At 40.6% G+C, this 17,382-nt stretch overlaps 1 protein-coding gene across 1 annotated transcript; it reads right to left on the bottom strand.

Annotated features, from left to right (window-relative positions):
* Window positions 1-4,742: 4,742 nt before the first annotated feature.
* LOC124134196 lies at window positions 4,743-9,036 on the bottom strand. The gene is made up of 2 exons (XM_046498917.2): window positions 8,036-9,036; window positions 4,743-6,427 (listed from the first exon to the last, which is right to left on the bottom strand). Exons 1-2 carry the CDS (start codon window positions 8,853-8,855, stop codon window positions 5,463-5,465), a joined length of 1,785 nt encoding a protein of 594 aa, XP_046354873.2. The 5' UTR covers window positions 8,856-9,036; the 3' UTR covers window positions 4,743-5,462.
* Between the last annotated feature and the right edge of the window lie 8,346 nt (window positions 9,037-17,382).

The raw sequence follows: 17,382 nt of genomic DNA, 5'->3' as shown, positions 1-17,382 counted from the left end.
AACATGGCCAGAGAAGATTCAGAGGTAAGTGAGAAGGATTTTTGTCAAATTCAAAATGATTAGTAACGGATGATGAATCATGGATCTACCACTATGATACCGAGTCAGAACGTCAATCAATGGAATGGCACTATTCCACTACTCCGGCACCAAAGAAATTCAAGTCTTCAAAATCAGTGAATAAAGTTATGGCCACTGTATTCTGGGATGCAAAGGATGTGATCCTTGTTGATTACTTAGAATGTCAAAATGCGATTACCGGTGCCTACTATGCTGATTTCTTCATCGCCTGAGATACTGCTAGTTGCTGGAGTTCTACTGTTTCATGACAATAAACTCAAAGCTGCCGTGGGGGGGGGGGGGGGGGGGGGGGTTAAAGCGTTCGCTCGTCACGCCGAACACCCGGGTTCGATTCCCGACATGGGTACAATGCGTGAAGCCCATTTCTATTCCCGACATGGGTACAATGTGTGAAGCCCATTTCTGGTGTCCCCCGCCGTGATATTGCGGGAATATTACTAAAAGCGGCGTAAAACCATACTCACTCACTCAAAGCCGCTCTACATTGGTTTTTCAGTATGGCTTCAGAAAACTTCTTCCCGACTGGAATTGAAAAGCTTCACTATGAATATGTGAAGTGTGAAGTGTATTTGAAAAGCATGGAGATTATGTTGAAAAAAATATTAAAAACACATTCACATTTGTTGGTTTTGTTTGTTAGGACATATAGAGTGTTCATATTCGTCTGCTTGTTGATGATGTTACAGTGGCGTTACAATTTTACACATGTTCTTAAAATATAATAATTACATGTTGCAGTATATGGTGTTGGTATTCAGTGTTCAGTGTGGATAGTATACAGCTACCTCGACCTAACCATGTTCCACATTCAGTATCCTTGACCTCACCATGTCCAACATACAGCTACCTCGACCTAACCATGTCCAACATACAGCTACATTTGTACCTCGACCTCACCATGTCCCACATACAGTATCCTTGACATCACAATGTCCCAAATACAGCAATCTCGACCTCACCATGTCCAACATACAGCTACCTCGACCTCACCATGTCCCACATACAGCTACCTCGACATCATATACAGCTATCTCGACCTCGCCATGTTCCACATACAGCTACCCCGACTTCACATACAGCTACCCCGACCTCACCATGTCCCACATACAGCTACCTCGACCTCACCATGTTCCACATACAGCTACCCCGACTTCACATACAGCTACCCCGACCTCACCATGTCCCACATACAGCTACCTCGACCTCACCATGTCCCACATACAGCTACCCCGACCTCACATACAGCTACCTCGACTTCACGATGTCGCACAACGTATTGGAATAGAAATTTGCCAAAGCTTCAAACAGCGATCTGCAATGTCTCCCCAGATCTCTCTACACTAGCTCGGGGGCCTCTGACCTCTGCGCTTTTAGCCGACGGCATGATTGAACAATTGAAAAGTCAATACTGAAGACGTGGGTATATTTGTAAAGAAACCGCACACATATATATACCTAGGGATATGAACGTGACATGTTAGGAATAAGCACTGCATGTCCAGATATCGTGTCACGTACAATATAAAAATTAAAATAAACCAGTAAACTTGAATTGTTTGAAAGGCAGTTTTTAGAAGTTGGCGGATGACAAAGTAGACGCAATTTATGGATAACAACTTCTTTATTTTACTGTAATGGCAGCTGTTACAGCATTATCCCTCTGTTGTTATTATTTAACGTACTCATGTTAATCTCTCTCATATATACAATTGTTGTTTCTGTTAATCCTCCACCCACGATATATATTCTGTACCATGTTTCATGTTTTAGCCGTGCTTGACAACGGTATGAGGATCTATACCGAAACGTCGTCATTAGAGTAAAATAAAGAAGTTGTTATCCATAAATTGTGTTTACTTTGAAACCAGTAAACGAGAATTACTTTGTGAAGTAATATAAGATTTTAGACAGATTGGTTGACCTTGGAATAGTTGTGAAATAGTCATTATATATTTTCAGGGTGGATCATTGGGTTGGTGTATCATCTTGAATATAATCAATCAGATATTCAGTATGTTTGACGTAGTTTATGGTGAATCAGACCATTCGACCTTTTCCTTTGACCATAACGAATAACTATAAGACCCGCAAGCACCAGAAATGGGCTTCACACATTGTACCTTAGTCGGGAATCGAACCCGGATCTTCGACGTGACGAGCGAACGCTTTAACCACCAGGCCACCGACCGCCCCGCACTTAAAAGTAACACATAAAGTAATAATTGAGGGGAGATAGTCACCTTGTGACAGCCCTCGTTGAGCATCAACCTGATTGGATATTTTCCAATCATGATCAACTTTAAATTATTGCGAATATGAGTGAGTGAATATTGTTGTACGCCGCTTTTGGCACTATATCAGCAATACCACAGGGGGGCACCGGAAATGGGCTTCAAACATTGTACTCATGTTGGGAGTCGAACACGGGACTTCGGTGTGACGAGCGAACGCTTTAATCACTAGGCTACCCTAACGCCCGATTGTTACTGTGAAAGACGGGGATAGTTTTTTCCATGTTTTCCAAATGAAATACTCTAAAAGGTTACCTTCTTTTTGTTTTACTCGTTTCAGATAATTAACGAAACGTGGTTTTAAAACGTAATTGTCCATTTATCTTAAGATCGGGTCCAGCTTGAGTAAGTGATATATTTTGTCTTCTTCATAGTAAATAACAGAAATCATTTTTCAGCTTTTGAAATGAAACCGGATTGCAGTCCTTGCAGCAATCTGAAACAGATGTTTCTCATATGACTTAAACATTTACTTAATCTGGATGTGGCGTTACACCATTGATTTAAATGTTTAATATGTCAATAATCTTGAAGCTAAGGAGAAATACTTGGGGCAGCATTGCTTAACCGGTTGATGGAAGTAAGACTGACATGCGCACACCGCGTGGGTCAAAATCTGTCGCGTGCAACAGTAACTAAACAGATATGAAATCTACAAACAACTACCGCCAGCATATAGAATCGCCGCAGTACCACTGGCGACGTCGGGTGCAAGGTTCTCGCCAGCATATACCAAGGTCAATGTCACCGCTGAATTATATAAAGATAAACCCCAGTTATTTTGGTTTTCACTTGTTGATTTATTTCGCTCTATGTGTATATTGCCAACTTCCATTTAACAATCGCAAGAACGTATTCTAAAACAATATTTACCCTTGCCCTCCTTCCAGATGAAGATGAGGAGTCACGCCAAGTTGGCCAGAGACTGATAACGTGATGACGGTAGTAACCATGACTAGGATAAGCTGTCTTAGCTCATGAGACACTTCGACTTACGGCCGGGGTCGGGTTCCTCGCCACATACAAATCCTCCATCAAAGCCTAACAACTTCGTCATGAGGCTCAAGCATTTGAGATGCCTTTGAACTGAGTTGTTTGGGAAAACCATGTCATTCTATGTCAAACATAACACTACACGGTTACAAACAAGAAACATGCATTCTTCTGTGAGCGAATACAAAACATCATTTTTTTGCATCATTTTTTAAAAATAAACGGTTGCATATTCTCTCGACGCACAACACAACAAAAATGAGGTGTTGATTCTTGCGTCGAGTATAGTATGAAAGCTTAACATTTTCACACGTTTGGGTATGACTGACAGCAAGTGACGTCAGCCAGTATTAAACGCTAACATGCATAGCGACTACCACAGTGGTATTACCACGGGAGCGGAGAAATATGTAGTGAAAGCACCGTACCCTATTATTTTAGTGTATACCAGTGCTACTCAACAGCATTTCGCTGAATTTTCATATGTTCCACATGAAGTGATTATCATAATATTATTGTTTAAGCCAAACCTATACTCATTGCAGTGACATTTGGTGGAAGTGTGTGAAAGTTGGTTGACTATACTGAGAGGTCAGCAGTGTGCGGGTGCCGAAGCGTATATATGTTCACTGGTATATCTACTCACTAGATCTACATGGTAGTATTCACACGTGTAATATCTGTAGAACTAGACAAGTGAACACCCATTGCATATAACTGTTGTTGTAACGGTTGTGTTTGTTGGTTAAAGGCGCACTCACTCACGACGGTGGTCTGTAACTATTCAAGTCTGGACCGGAAATCCAGTGATTGACAATTCGCATCATGAGCACCAATTCAAACAACTGGGAACAATGTCATAATTGCATATGACAACAATGAAATGAAAAGCAGGTCGTTGAAACAAGTGTCTTCCTAGCAGGATAAAGTGCAACTGATAATCAGTCGCAGAGCATCGTATTTACTATTCGTGATAATGAGAGGCTGTGTGGACATATCGCAGTCGCAGGTATTTATCAACGACTCAATGAAATACCCCAGTAAACGAAAACCTCGTCTCATATAAATTCCAAACGTCAACGTTAGAGAATAACCAGTTGCGACTATCTTTCGAACCATATTCCATTTGGCTTTACAGGCAAATAGTGATAAATAAATGAATAAACCACTGAAAATCAGTGATGACGCAGGTGTAAGCATGTCCTGCTTTAACGGTGGCACCGACATTTTGCATAAGAAGGTAAATGTTTGTAACCTAAGTAATATTCAAAGTATGAAACATGATTAAGTAACGTTTTCGTCCCGATTGTTGTCATGGGTTGTCATCCTACACTCCTACACTCGGCAGTGTGAATGAAATGAATACAAAGTTTCAAATAATTTCAATGAAGTTTTATTGTTGCAATGGGATATAAGCAATATACAGCCTTCATGTGACCGCTGATATGATACAATGGCAAGACTATGTGACACAAATGAGGTAAATATACAACACAATCAAAATTCGCATACATACATGCATAGGATCCTTATCACACACTCTCAAGACACACACTCCAAACATAACGGTTTATGTACAATCAAATCTCTCCTCGACTTTCAGCATCAGATAAATGCATCCTTCTCTCGTCTCAACGGCTTGCAGCATTTGCTGCCTCTCATCTATTTCATTAGAAACATTATCTTCTATTTGATTTGAAACATACGTTGTATGTAATTCGAAGAAAAATATAGATTTTGATCAAATATAGAGATATGGTATACATACGAACACAGGAAAACGAGATGGCGTATGTGGATAGATGATAGTCACGTTTGACTCTCAAGGAGATATTTATCACAAAATATGAGAAATGGATCATAATGAATGGCCTTCGTATTTTAGAATACAAATGAATGATCTGATAAACACTCTGAAATTGTAATGATATGAGGAACGTGACCCTGACAGTACGACTAACTTGAAAAACCTGAAAACGTTGAGCAATGTTCTGAACAGGGATTGTTGATGGTATTAAGTGCATCGTTTAACAGATCATTGAACTTTTTCAGTGAAGTTCACTGTTTCTCGTCATATATAGTGTAGCGTTATCAGGCTTACTTCCTCTTGTCAACTCCTCCCTCACAAGACCAGGGCCCGAAGCCGCCAACTGAATGAACAGGAGTTGGGTTCTTCATCCATTCAATCACCTGGGACGGTGTGACGATGTAGACATCATCCATCTGCAACAGCTCGTCGATGAAGCGGTCAAGGGCCTCGATGTGATGTTCTGTGTGGAACCATCTGGCGTGGACGAAAATGCCAAGTGGGGCGCGGTTGGAGTTGTAATAACGGAGGAAGTTGCTACGGAAGAATTCAAGAGCTTCGTCAGCATCACCAGTGGAAGTGCAACCATCGGGCATAGCGCAAGAGTGACCATCAACTCCGTACCAACGCTGGACAGGGATCTCCCAGAGGCCGGGGTATTGGTCTTGTGGGCAGGGGCCGTGTTGACAGTAGTACTGTCCGGGGACAAAGTCAAGGGTGAAGGGCCAGACTGGTTCGCCGCCTTCCCAGACAGCCCCGGTGAACATGGAAGTATCGTAAGTGAATTTACCATCGTAAAGGGTCTTGTACATATTGTCGCCGCCAAGCTGAAGGAAGGGGACACGGAAACCCTTGATGCTTTCCTGGGGCACGCCAGCCTTCTCGGTGAGGGCTCTCTTCATGCCGATGACCTCATCGTAGTATTCTCTGTACGAGGCGGTGGACCACCAGGTGTGGGGGAATCTGTGGGACAAGGTGTGGCTGGCGACCTCAACACCCATGGCGTACAGGGGATACACCAGGTCGTAGTCGGTGCCGGAGCCGCTGACGTAGAGACAACCACGGACGGGGCAACCGTTGGGGTTGTATCTGCCGGGACGGAACAGACGCTGGAAGTAGCCGTAGTAGGCGGCGGAGACCTCGTCGTCGAAGGTGATCATGACCATCTGGGGGGTGCTCTTGGGGGAGAGGCCGTGGGGGATGCTGGAGCCGGGACAGTAGCAGCTGGGGAGCTTGCAGTTGTGGGGGCCACATTCTGAGGAGAAAGTAAAGAGTGTGTATAACCGTTGCATCTAAAGTTGTATTTTATCATTTAGCACAGAGTTCAAAAAGACTATAATTTTAAACTTCAACGCCAGAGAATCGGCGAAAGAGATTCCATTGGGCGTAAATTGCAAAATAGTGGCGAACATGGGTAAGCATGTACTGCTCTACAGGTAGCCCGTTCTAAGAAAATTAGCGGAATTTGGAATGGTATCATTACTCGGCTATTCGTTCATTTACGTCTTAAATAAAATGAGAATATATCACACGACTATTTTCTTAAAATGTACACACGATTGCAGACGAAATATTTTAATACCGTTTACAATGTCATCGAATGAACGTTCGTAAAAAGAAAAGAATTAAAACAACATTTAATCTGCCAACGGTAAGAGCGGTGTTGTATTGATCTTGTAGAACCGGCCTTGTGTTGTCGTGTCAACACTGAAGACAGCGGTGTTTGCCATCCCGGCAACCACGTGCTTCCACACAACGAGGGTACTAAAACGTATGTGCATAGATCGACAAGGTTCGCCAATATTAACATCCCAAACAATGACATTACATGTGGTTAACGGGTTAAAATCAAAATATTGCAGTTGACGTAAAATAAATGTTCGTTACGCAGATGTCCATGGGTATATTTAGAGACATTTGTTTGCAATCATATTAGAAAATAACGCTGTTTGACATTGTCGTGTTTAGAGCTCTCTCCACATGGCCCGGAAAACAAATCCTTTTTGTGTGTCGACCAATATGAATGCCATGTGCATTTGATCCACATTAAAATGCCGATGGTGTCGTTATTGTCTTGTTAATCCACGTGTTTTAAAAAGTGTTTCCTTTATATTCCGTGAGAATTTTTAAAGCTGAATTTGATTATCTCAATAAACCAGCATCCTTAAATTAAATTACTCGAAGCCGATAACGATTTGACACTCGTCTATATATATGAATACCAACTTAGACGAATGTACACATGTTTACTTTTGGAAAATTGAAATGGACATTTTAGCAATGAAACATGCCTATTTGATTTATGTTGTCATTCTCTCAATAAACATTAACGTTAATGAAATCGCATTCCTTTGTGATACTACAATGATCGATCATGCTTTGCTGAAGTAATTTAGTAGGGTCAGAATATACATTTTTGTATACTAAACATATCAACATAATTGTCTGGAAATAGCTATAATTGTTTTGCAAAGTTATAAAAGTACGTGATTAGACAAAATTTAATGGTACATGTTACGCAATTACCAGACTGATCTTTGTGACCATGTGATTGTTTTACATTTTTACGAGTCACTAAATCTTTGGTAAAAGTTGATATGAAGTCTTAACCTTGTGTTAGCTGTATGTCTTTAATAAATGCCACCCTAAAATCATTAAATGAAAGCAAGTCTAACATGATTGCTCTTATTCCTGTCCTGAAGAATCTTAAAAGGGGTTAATTAATGAGTGTTTTCAATAATATTCTGCAATATGACAGCCTAAACATTCTGGAAGTTTTGTCAGTTATTCGTAACTCAGGTATAAATTTGTTATGTACGGACTGTAATTACTCCGATACGCTCTATATTCGAAGTAGACTCACCTCCTTCAGGCTTGGAGACGCTGCCGTGGTCTGGTCTGTGGGTCTTGTCAGCAGAGGCGCTGATGGGGTTATGGACGGGTTTCTCAGGCTGTGGGGCGGGTTTGTGGTCGTGAGTCGGTTCCTGTGGGGACCCGTGACCACCCGCTCCGTGAGAGTGATCGCCTGAGCTTCCAGATTTACCAGAGTTACCAGAGCTGCCGGAACTACCCGAACTACCCGAACTGCCAGAGTTTCCAGAGCTTCCAGAGCTTCCAGAATTGCCAGAGCTACCAGAGCTTCCAGAATTGCCAGAGCTACCAGAGCTTCCAGAGCTGCCAGAGCTACCAGAGCTGCCAGAGTTTGATGTGTGTTCTCCGCCATCGCTGCTGTCCTTGTCGAATGGAAGCTCGAAGAGGTTATCGGTTCTTTCCCATGAAGCAGGGTCTACGTTCTTTGGTCTCCACCAGGGATGGGGGGTAGCACCATGACCACTGGAGCCGCTGGAGCCGCTGGAACCGCTGGAACCGCTGGAACCGCTTGATGCAGATCCACCCACCTTTGAAGCAGATTCAGCCACTTTCTTCACTTGTTTGGCACTTCCTCCGAGTTTGTAGCTACAGTCGGCAGATTCGGGCCAGTCACAGGTCTGGGTCTGGGTGTTGAAGTGGAGTCCATCTGGGCAGTAGAACTCGTAGAGCTGACCGTCGAGGCATCTGGTGAAGGCTCCGGCATCCGAGGAGTGGCAGTTGAAGGCTCCGTGGTCGGAACACTTAATGTCAAGCTTGACTGCTGCTGAGGCAAGACTTGCTAGCAAGGCTCCTACGACAAGTTGAGGAATCATGATGGTAGACTTCAGTATAACTCCGAGATATAGTGTAGTTTTAAAGACAAGTGTAGCTCGCCGTGTGGCTTGCAGTGTATCTATTCCACCTGTTCTGAATGAGCAGCTGAGCTGACTGTGCCTCTAACCTGTGCCGCGCGGCCTTTTATAATGGATACAAAACACACAGGGACGATTGAAACAATTCCAACCATTGTTTACATATTTGTCTGCGATTTATCCACTTACAGTTTTCCTCGGACAAACAACAGGTTTGGCAGACAAGCAACTCACGTTTTCTCAAGAGCGTCTTTGCCTGCACTGGTCGCACTTTGCCGCGATTCAGGATTGGGCCTAGCAAAATCAAATACACTTGGCATGGGCCCCGTCACAGACCCCTCAACTGCCGGTGGCCGTTAAGTGTTGATAGCCTTCAAATTGCGCTCGCCCCAACACCTGACACCCTGTATAGTTTCTGACCTCTAAAACCACTCCGACCTTGACAGAAACAGGCAGAACAACCGTTCGTTTTGTTTACGCAAATTGTTTCTAATATTCCCATGGAAAAACATGATTCACATTTCAGATATCACCAACTGAAACATAGTTTATAATAAATTTCAGTGAAATATGCACACCTCCAAACAGTGCTACTGATTTGAGCGTATATAAATAGAGAAACTGTAACAATACTTATATGCTGGTGTAAAAAAAAACATAGAGCAAAGCTATAATGTACACCTGGACGTGTCCCTATATGCAAGTAATCCCGGTCACACTTGTAAGTCTACACAAGAGGAAGCATACCTTGCGAAATCCGCTCAAACCCCCAAATCCGACGAAATGACATGCTTATTTGTTACCATAACATATTTTGTTTTAATCGTTTAGTTTCCCGATTGTGTTTCCTCTATTCCCCGCATTAATGATGAGTCGTACACTCGGTGCAAGATGGGATGAAAAAAGGTAGTGGTTACTGTATATTTGATATTTTCTATAAATATGGTATTGTGTCACTATCAACCTTGGTATTATTTTCGTAAGAATGGTGCTTTGTGAATGCATTTTGTCAACATTTGAATCAAATCATTTAGGTAAGGAATGAATCTATACCCTGAAACTTATAACAGCATCGGTTTCCTTCCATGCAAAATCGTGACAAGGCATGGCATGGAAGGCAATATTTATAAATTCGTTTCTTTGCGAAATCAGACAAATTCTGAAATTAACTAATCGCTCTCTCTCTCTCTCTCTCTTATCTGTTTCAATACAAATAATTTTCATTTGCAAGTACCGTTTGAACAATCAGTATTTTGGTATTAAACACTCTCTCTCTCTCTCTCTCTCACTCTCTCTCTCTCTCTGCTCTCTCTGACTCTCTCTCTCTCTCTGCTCTCTCTCTCACTCTCACTCTCTCTCTCTCTCTCTCTCTCTCTCTCTCTCTCTGTCTCAAATATACTTATGTTCGACATATCGCCTGACCATGTATAACTTTATATGTGCATGAGAAAGATTTCACTTACATGATAATTATCCTACACTTTAAGAGCAGGGGATATTTTAACTGGAGGCAAACACGCTACGTATGGGGAGAGGAATGCGGTTACAGATGTTTATCAGTGAGGGAGATATTGAACCGTGCCTTTACCGCTTTCTTCGGGACAGCACAGAACCCTGACTCAGACAATAAAGAGATGGAAATAAGTTCTGCACACTTTTAACTCTAAGTTTGTTTAAAACTCGATGACACAGATATGTTTTTACATTATTTACCTACATGTATTACGTCACGAGCATGAAACTAGTTCATGATAGTATTTGTTACTTCATCGTGATTAATGAATATTTTCATCTGTGGAATATGAAGGTGGTGTTTGCGTGAAATATAAAAACTATTTATACAAATATGGCATACTACCACTCTATGCGGCATGTAGCCTTACATTTTCCCTGTTTACCACAACGTCTTTCTCGCCAAAGTGTTCATATTTGTTGAAAATACTTTCCCAGAATGTGAACCAGGAGATGTGTTAATATGTCGCCACTCAGGCTGTCCTTTTTCACTGGGATAATTGGAAAACTTGAAAGGCTTGAAGAATGTAAATCAAAGTTTGAAAAATACTTATCATGAAAAAGATTGACATTTCGTGTGTGTATGTAAATCTATGCGTTGTCGAAAAAGAAGTTTTCAAATCTCAGCCAAACGATAGAAAAATGGAACTGAAAAATGTCATCATTAACGGGTTGACGTGAGGTCGACGATGACGTAAGGTTTTCGAAAAATGTGTCAATATTTTCTCCAGACTGCAAAAGTAAACAGTATCCATTTAATTCAAAATGAAACCAAAGATTAATTAAAGTGTTCGTGTCCTGTTTGCTGCAAGGTTATCTTTCATTCAGATTTAATACATACATGTTTCATATCGTCACTAATTTCAACTTATATATTTTTTCAGACACAATTTGATTAGACTTGCTACAAGGCTGTACGGAAAGAAAGGTCCATGGATGTGTAGTAATTCTATCCTCCTAATAGGCAAGTCTAGATATGTGAACAGGACACCAGTCTCTTTTTGGGACAACTTGTTCTTATTATTTATATGATCTAGAAATTATGTTTTAAACTAATAATTATTGCCTCAGAGACTTGTGCAATTCTAACAAAATATATTTTCAATGTTATTGCGTTCTCATAATATATGATAGGTGATTCATCTTGAGTGTATTGACAACGAGAATATCTAAATATTTGACTGTCTCGACATGAAATAAAGTTCTTTATCAGTTTATATATGCGTATTGATTATCATGTCTAACAACAAAATGTTTAAATGTTTAGATCTAAATAATGTAAACCATTCGGTTAACAAAGTTACAATTATCTCCCTGATCGTCCCCGAATGTCCATAGGTCACAGACATTTACCAATGTCCATTTTCAAAGAAAATCCACAAACAATCATACCATATCCCTTTTATTTGTTCCGTTGTATTTATAGGAATTTCATCACTATAGAAATCCCCATTTATGCAAGTTGCCTTCCATAGAATATACTATTTACGGGGGAGGTAGGTATAATAAGCTAATCTTGGTGTGGCCAAAGCCGGAAAAAAAAGGTTAAAGGGCCTCGGTGGTGTCTGAAGTGGACCAAGTCTTCAAGGTCATGTCAGACCTAGCTTCATATAAACCAATCAAATACTCATACAAATTAAGTACTCCCTCTTGGTTATCATAAAGGCTTTCCAATCTGGAGGCATTGTCAATTATCTTAATATTTGATATACGATTTCGTTCTTTGGAGACGTGATAAAAACTAACTCATTTAGACAAGGGGCAGGCAAAGAGTCGAGATATTGCAACTTTTCATATTGAATAAAATTCAAAACATTGTTATATAACGTGTACGGATCACCTGTTGTTGTTATCATTACTGATGCATTGATGATGTGAGTGATAATACACGTGTACAAATGATAATAACGAAATCCAGTGAAGACTCCGGTAAAACTTTCATGGCACACTTGTGGAGGACATTTCCAAATTAGATACCAATGATGCCAGATGTAATTATCTATTTTGACTTATACCATTTGTTCCCGTGTTGTTTTTCTGGTGAACATTTGATTTGCCTGTGCATGTGTTTGTGACGGATGCCACCGACGAGGCAGGATACGCTCACGTTTCCGCAAAATCACTAATTTGATTGTGATTCATTAACACATGCTCTTGATATATCGTAAAACGGTATAAGTAAACGTGTCTAATTATTTTGGAGTGGATTTTGTAGGGTTTATTTTATTGTATCATACTCGAAACTTTGTCACCATAACACATTTAGTTGTTGTTGCCTAACCTTCCCAAACCCTCCTTACTTATAATATGTCTTTGATTTGTGGTACTGAATTTGTTTTTCAAGATTTTTGGTACAAGATTGTTGGTACTTGATGATGTTGTGTACCCGTGAAGATCCGGGGTAGAATAGGTCTTCAGCAACCTATGCTTGCCGTAAAGAGTGACCATGCTTGTCGCAAGAGGCGACTAACGGGATCGGGTGGTCAGGCTCGCTGACTTGATTGATGCATGTCATCGTATCCCAATTGCGTGGATCGATGCTCATGATGTCAATCACTGGAGTGTCTGGTCCAGAATCGATTATTTACAGACAGCCGTCATATAGCTTGAATTTCACTGAGTGCGGCGTTAAACAACAAGCAAACAAACAAACAGATTATGTTCATGTGAATGATGAATGGGTGATTGTTTTAAACTGATTTTTGATACCCCCGATACGGGGTATCAGGTGTAGTTATTATTCGAAATGAACGCAGAAATTTAAACACGTCGATATAACATGGTTTCGATATAGAGGAGAAGAAATTCATAGATATAAGTTCGAGATCCCACCATAGGAAATAACGAGTCGAATATATTATCAACGATTTGTCAATATATCGCTGTTGGTTGGTCCCTTTCATATCACTACGTGAGTGGGTATGGTTTTACGCCGATTTCAGTCATATGCTAGCGATCTTCTAAACATTTCACAGTTGTGTTTTGCATTAGGTACATTAGAACAGCCATTACAGTTTATTATCACATAGATGCACGACTTTGTCTCTCGGACATCCATCATGCATTTAAGTAAGTACGGATGAAAAAATAGGAAATCCAATGTGTAACTGGTAACTTCTCTCGCCCTTGACCGCCTCCGTGGTCTAGTGGTAGAGCATCCGCCCCGAGAGCGGAAGGTCCGGGGTTCGATCCCCGCCGCGTCATACCAAAAGGCATTAAGATATGGTACTTGTTGTTTCCCTGCCTGGCGCTCGGCATTAAGGGGCTAAACAAGTAGCTAAAGTATACTGTGTCTGAGTGGGGTATTCATGTTTAACTGCGGCATGCTATCTCAGTGGGCTAGCACTATAAAATTGGCATTTGTCCGGACAAACACACACAAATGCACGTCGCTATATAAGTGCAATAATCTTGAGCGCAACGTTAAGCCCCATTCCACCTTATCTCCCCTCTCCCCTCTTATCAACCCCGTAGGGACCCGGGTTAGACTAAGTTCCCAACACTCTAATCTTTGTCGGAGGTCGACTACATTGCTCAGGTGATCTGGCTTTGTGACTTTCTTAATAACCCTCATGCTCATAATATCAGTTACTGTATTATTTAAATCTTTTGCTATTGATGGAATATTGCTGTCTGGCTGTGAAAACAAACAAAAACAACCAGCAGACTAACAGTACATTAACATAAAACGCCATGCCAGAGAATAAGAATATCGATTTCCTGTCGAAACAGATTCCATTCGGCGTAAAAGGCAAAATAGTGATGAAAATTATATGAAGGGAGTTAATGACTTATGTACTTCAAGGTCCTTACCTATTCTTTCAATAGAACATTTCGATACAGATAATTGAACCTCTTGAAAACTCTTAGAGCAAAATGATGAACGTCTGGTCGGACGTGGTCATATAGCTAACGTTACATATACACAGAGATGATCAAACACAGCAACCAGGGCTGCACAAGACGACAAGGACTTGAGCCTGTAAAAACAATTTGTGACAAGATGGTGTAATTACAGCGTGTCGTACAACAGTGATACTGTGTGTTCTGGTTGATGAGGTCATGGGAGGCTGATGGGATGAAGTAACAAACAAACTGGCCCCTATTAAAGCCCTAAGCTGAGCTAATACCATTCACGTTAAATCCTGGTGCATGAATCCTTATCCTAATACCAGGGTCGCTGCGGCTCCGGGTCGCCATGTTGTAAGTATCTGGTACATAAAAGTACAGACGATTAAATCCGGTTTATCTAATTAAAACACTGATTTCCTCAGCTTTCAGACACAGAGCCAATCGCCGGCCCAATGAGAAGTCATCCGGGGGCAAGCTCACATGGTCCTGTGAAGTCCTCACCCCCGTGGACTCTCCACACGGAGACGACAACGAACACGATCGCTGAAGATTACCTGGCTTATCTTGGAGTCCGACAAGCAACGGCATTGCCTTTGGTAGACGACGAAACGCTGAGATTTGATTTACAATTTTCTGAAACCGAAATCACCAAAACCTGCGAATGAAGTGTTTCCTCAGATTAAACTTCTTGTGATGTGATTTGGTTATCGTCGTTTGTTTGAAATGATGACAAAATCAAGCAATATATTCTTTAATGGTCTGGGTTTGTGTACCTAAGGCTACAGCGTGGAGTGTTTTGTAGGTTTTGCAGAGTTGATTTGTGTCGCGTTATCTGTTGTTGGCTGTATATTTTGGCATGTATGGTACAAACATTACACTGTGAAATCCTGTGGCTATTGCCCGTACAACGCCTTAGGAATGCATTTCTTTGTGAAATAAAGTTTTTTCCCCAGGTAAGGCACATGTCTGTAATGCAATTCATTCAAGTTCTTAAATGCTTCACATCACAGCTTCATGCACACAACACGTATTCGTGCACATGGACGGGTTCGGCAGACCAGGTTTCTATCTTGTTTTAAGAGGGACGGTGGCGTAGTCAAGTTGATAAAGTGTTCGCCCGTCACGCTAAAGGCTCAGGTTCAACTCCCCACATGGGTACAATGTGTGAAGCCGTTTCTGCTGTCTCCTGTCATGATATTGTTGGAATAGTGCTAAAAGCCGCTCAAAAGCCATACTCACTCACTCTTGTTTTTCGGGTTTGTTTTCCAAGATGCAAGATGCAGCATGCAAGATGTAAGAAGCAATAGGGGCCATGAAACCTACATATATTCAAATGTACCCCGATGTGTCTTCAGGAATATTTCTTTAATCAAACTCTTGAAATAACATAAGAAAAATAAAACGTCAAGAACAGAAAAATAAAACGTCAACGCCAAAGTATAACCAGTCATGATTACCCGGGGAAACAGATTCCATTGGGCGTAAAAGGTAAAATAGCGGTGAAAAGTATTTGAATGATTCACTGAAAATCAATGATGACACCAGGTGTTCGCGAAAAGGGTAAGCATGTCCTGCCTTTTGAATCGCTGGTAAAAGTTAGGCTTGTCAGCTAGATATATCAAAGGTAAACTAACAGTACCATAGTCTATGGCAGTGTTTAACTGCACAGAAAATCAAAGGCTACAAATACAACATAAGTATCCATTGTCTCACATATCGCTAATTAATAATATAATTTTATATCCATATCGAATCAACTATGAATTAACGATTTCGGAAAATTTACAACATAATAATGCCATGAAATTATCCACAAACCTATAGTTATCCAAAGCAATGACCTCGTCATAACTTTTGCCATTAACTTGTGATAGTTCCCATTGACTTTGCTTTGTTTGTGATTCAATTCAAGGTTAAAACATTTTGTACACACCATGGCAACATTACCGTTAGCATGTACATAACTATTACAATTAATACCCCCCCAGACCACCACCACCACCACCACCTCTTGCAATCTAATGTAGGTCAACAGGAAAATGTAGCGCAATGGTTAGTCATTATTAGTTAAATTTGATGTTGGCTTTCTTGCTTGGCTTGAGGGCTCAGTTAACCTTGCCCTGAAGCATGTTGAAGACGGGTCAAAGCATTTCGGCCTTTGTTGCTAATTCGCGAAGAACATACTACAGCTAGTAAATGCTGAAGCATCTATTCCAGGCAATCTACTTGTACACGTCTACACGTTTGTGTAGTTTTTTTATGTTTCAAGAAAATACATTGCCTTGTCTATATTTAGCATCACAGTCTTGAACCAGCCTGTATGTTGCAACTAAACAATTCGACCAAAGGACGAATGTAAGATATTTATTTCATTGTTGAATAATGGTGATTAAAAATGTAACATAGTTTGTCTTTGGGGTTGAATTAAATACGCCACTTTACTCAATTCGATTTAAATATACGGAATCCTAAAACATGTTTTAATGTGGATTATGTATAGCCCCGTGCAAACTCTTTGAAACGGTAGCACATAATTATCTATCCATCTGTAATTATGTGAGGCCATTCCGTTATGGTAGCTTCACTGAAAAAAACAATATTGGTTTTAAATAAAAGCGACAAAACCCTTTTCCACATGTCAAAGAAAAGCGGCACAAATTATGGAATAGAAAAGTGCAAATAATGGAAGTAACTACACTCTTATGGTTTCATTCTCAGTTCTTAACAATAATTTTAACAATAATCTTATACATTTCTCCTCATGGTATTCATCCAATATATATGTTATGTAATTTAGCTGTGGGAGACGAGTATCACTTTCTGGTAGGATGACCAAGTTTTTCATACTTAAGAAACCTCTTATACCTAAATATTTCTGTAAATATCCATCTTTGTCTACCTAATGCAATGTACTTACAAATTACACTTTTGACAACATTAGTTAAGCATAACGGAGGAGGTCTAAGCATGTATTACTATATTGCTGTACTGGTTAATCGTGTATTTTGTAAATGACTCATCTAACATCGGCTCTGCATAAGAGCTGTTTGTTCTCTATGTCACTGTTTGTGATTCACGAGAATATACTTCTTCCTCTTCTTCGTCTTCTTTCCCTTCTTCTTCT

This window comes from Haliotis rufescens, unplaced genomic scaffold (genome assembly GCF_023055435.1).
Source record: "Haliotis rufescens isolate VD_foot unplaced genomic scaffold, xgHalRufe1.0.p SCAF_16, whole genome shotgun sequence".
Classification (NCBI taxonomy): Eukaryota; Metazoa; Mollusca; class Gastropoda; order Lepetellida; family Haliotidae; genus Haliotis; species Haliotis rufescens.
This window is presented reverse-complemented; position numbering and strand designations above follow the sequence as displayed.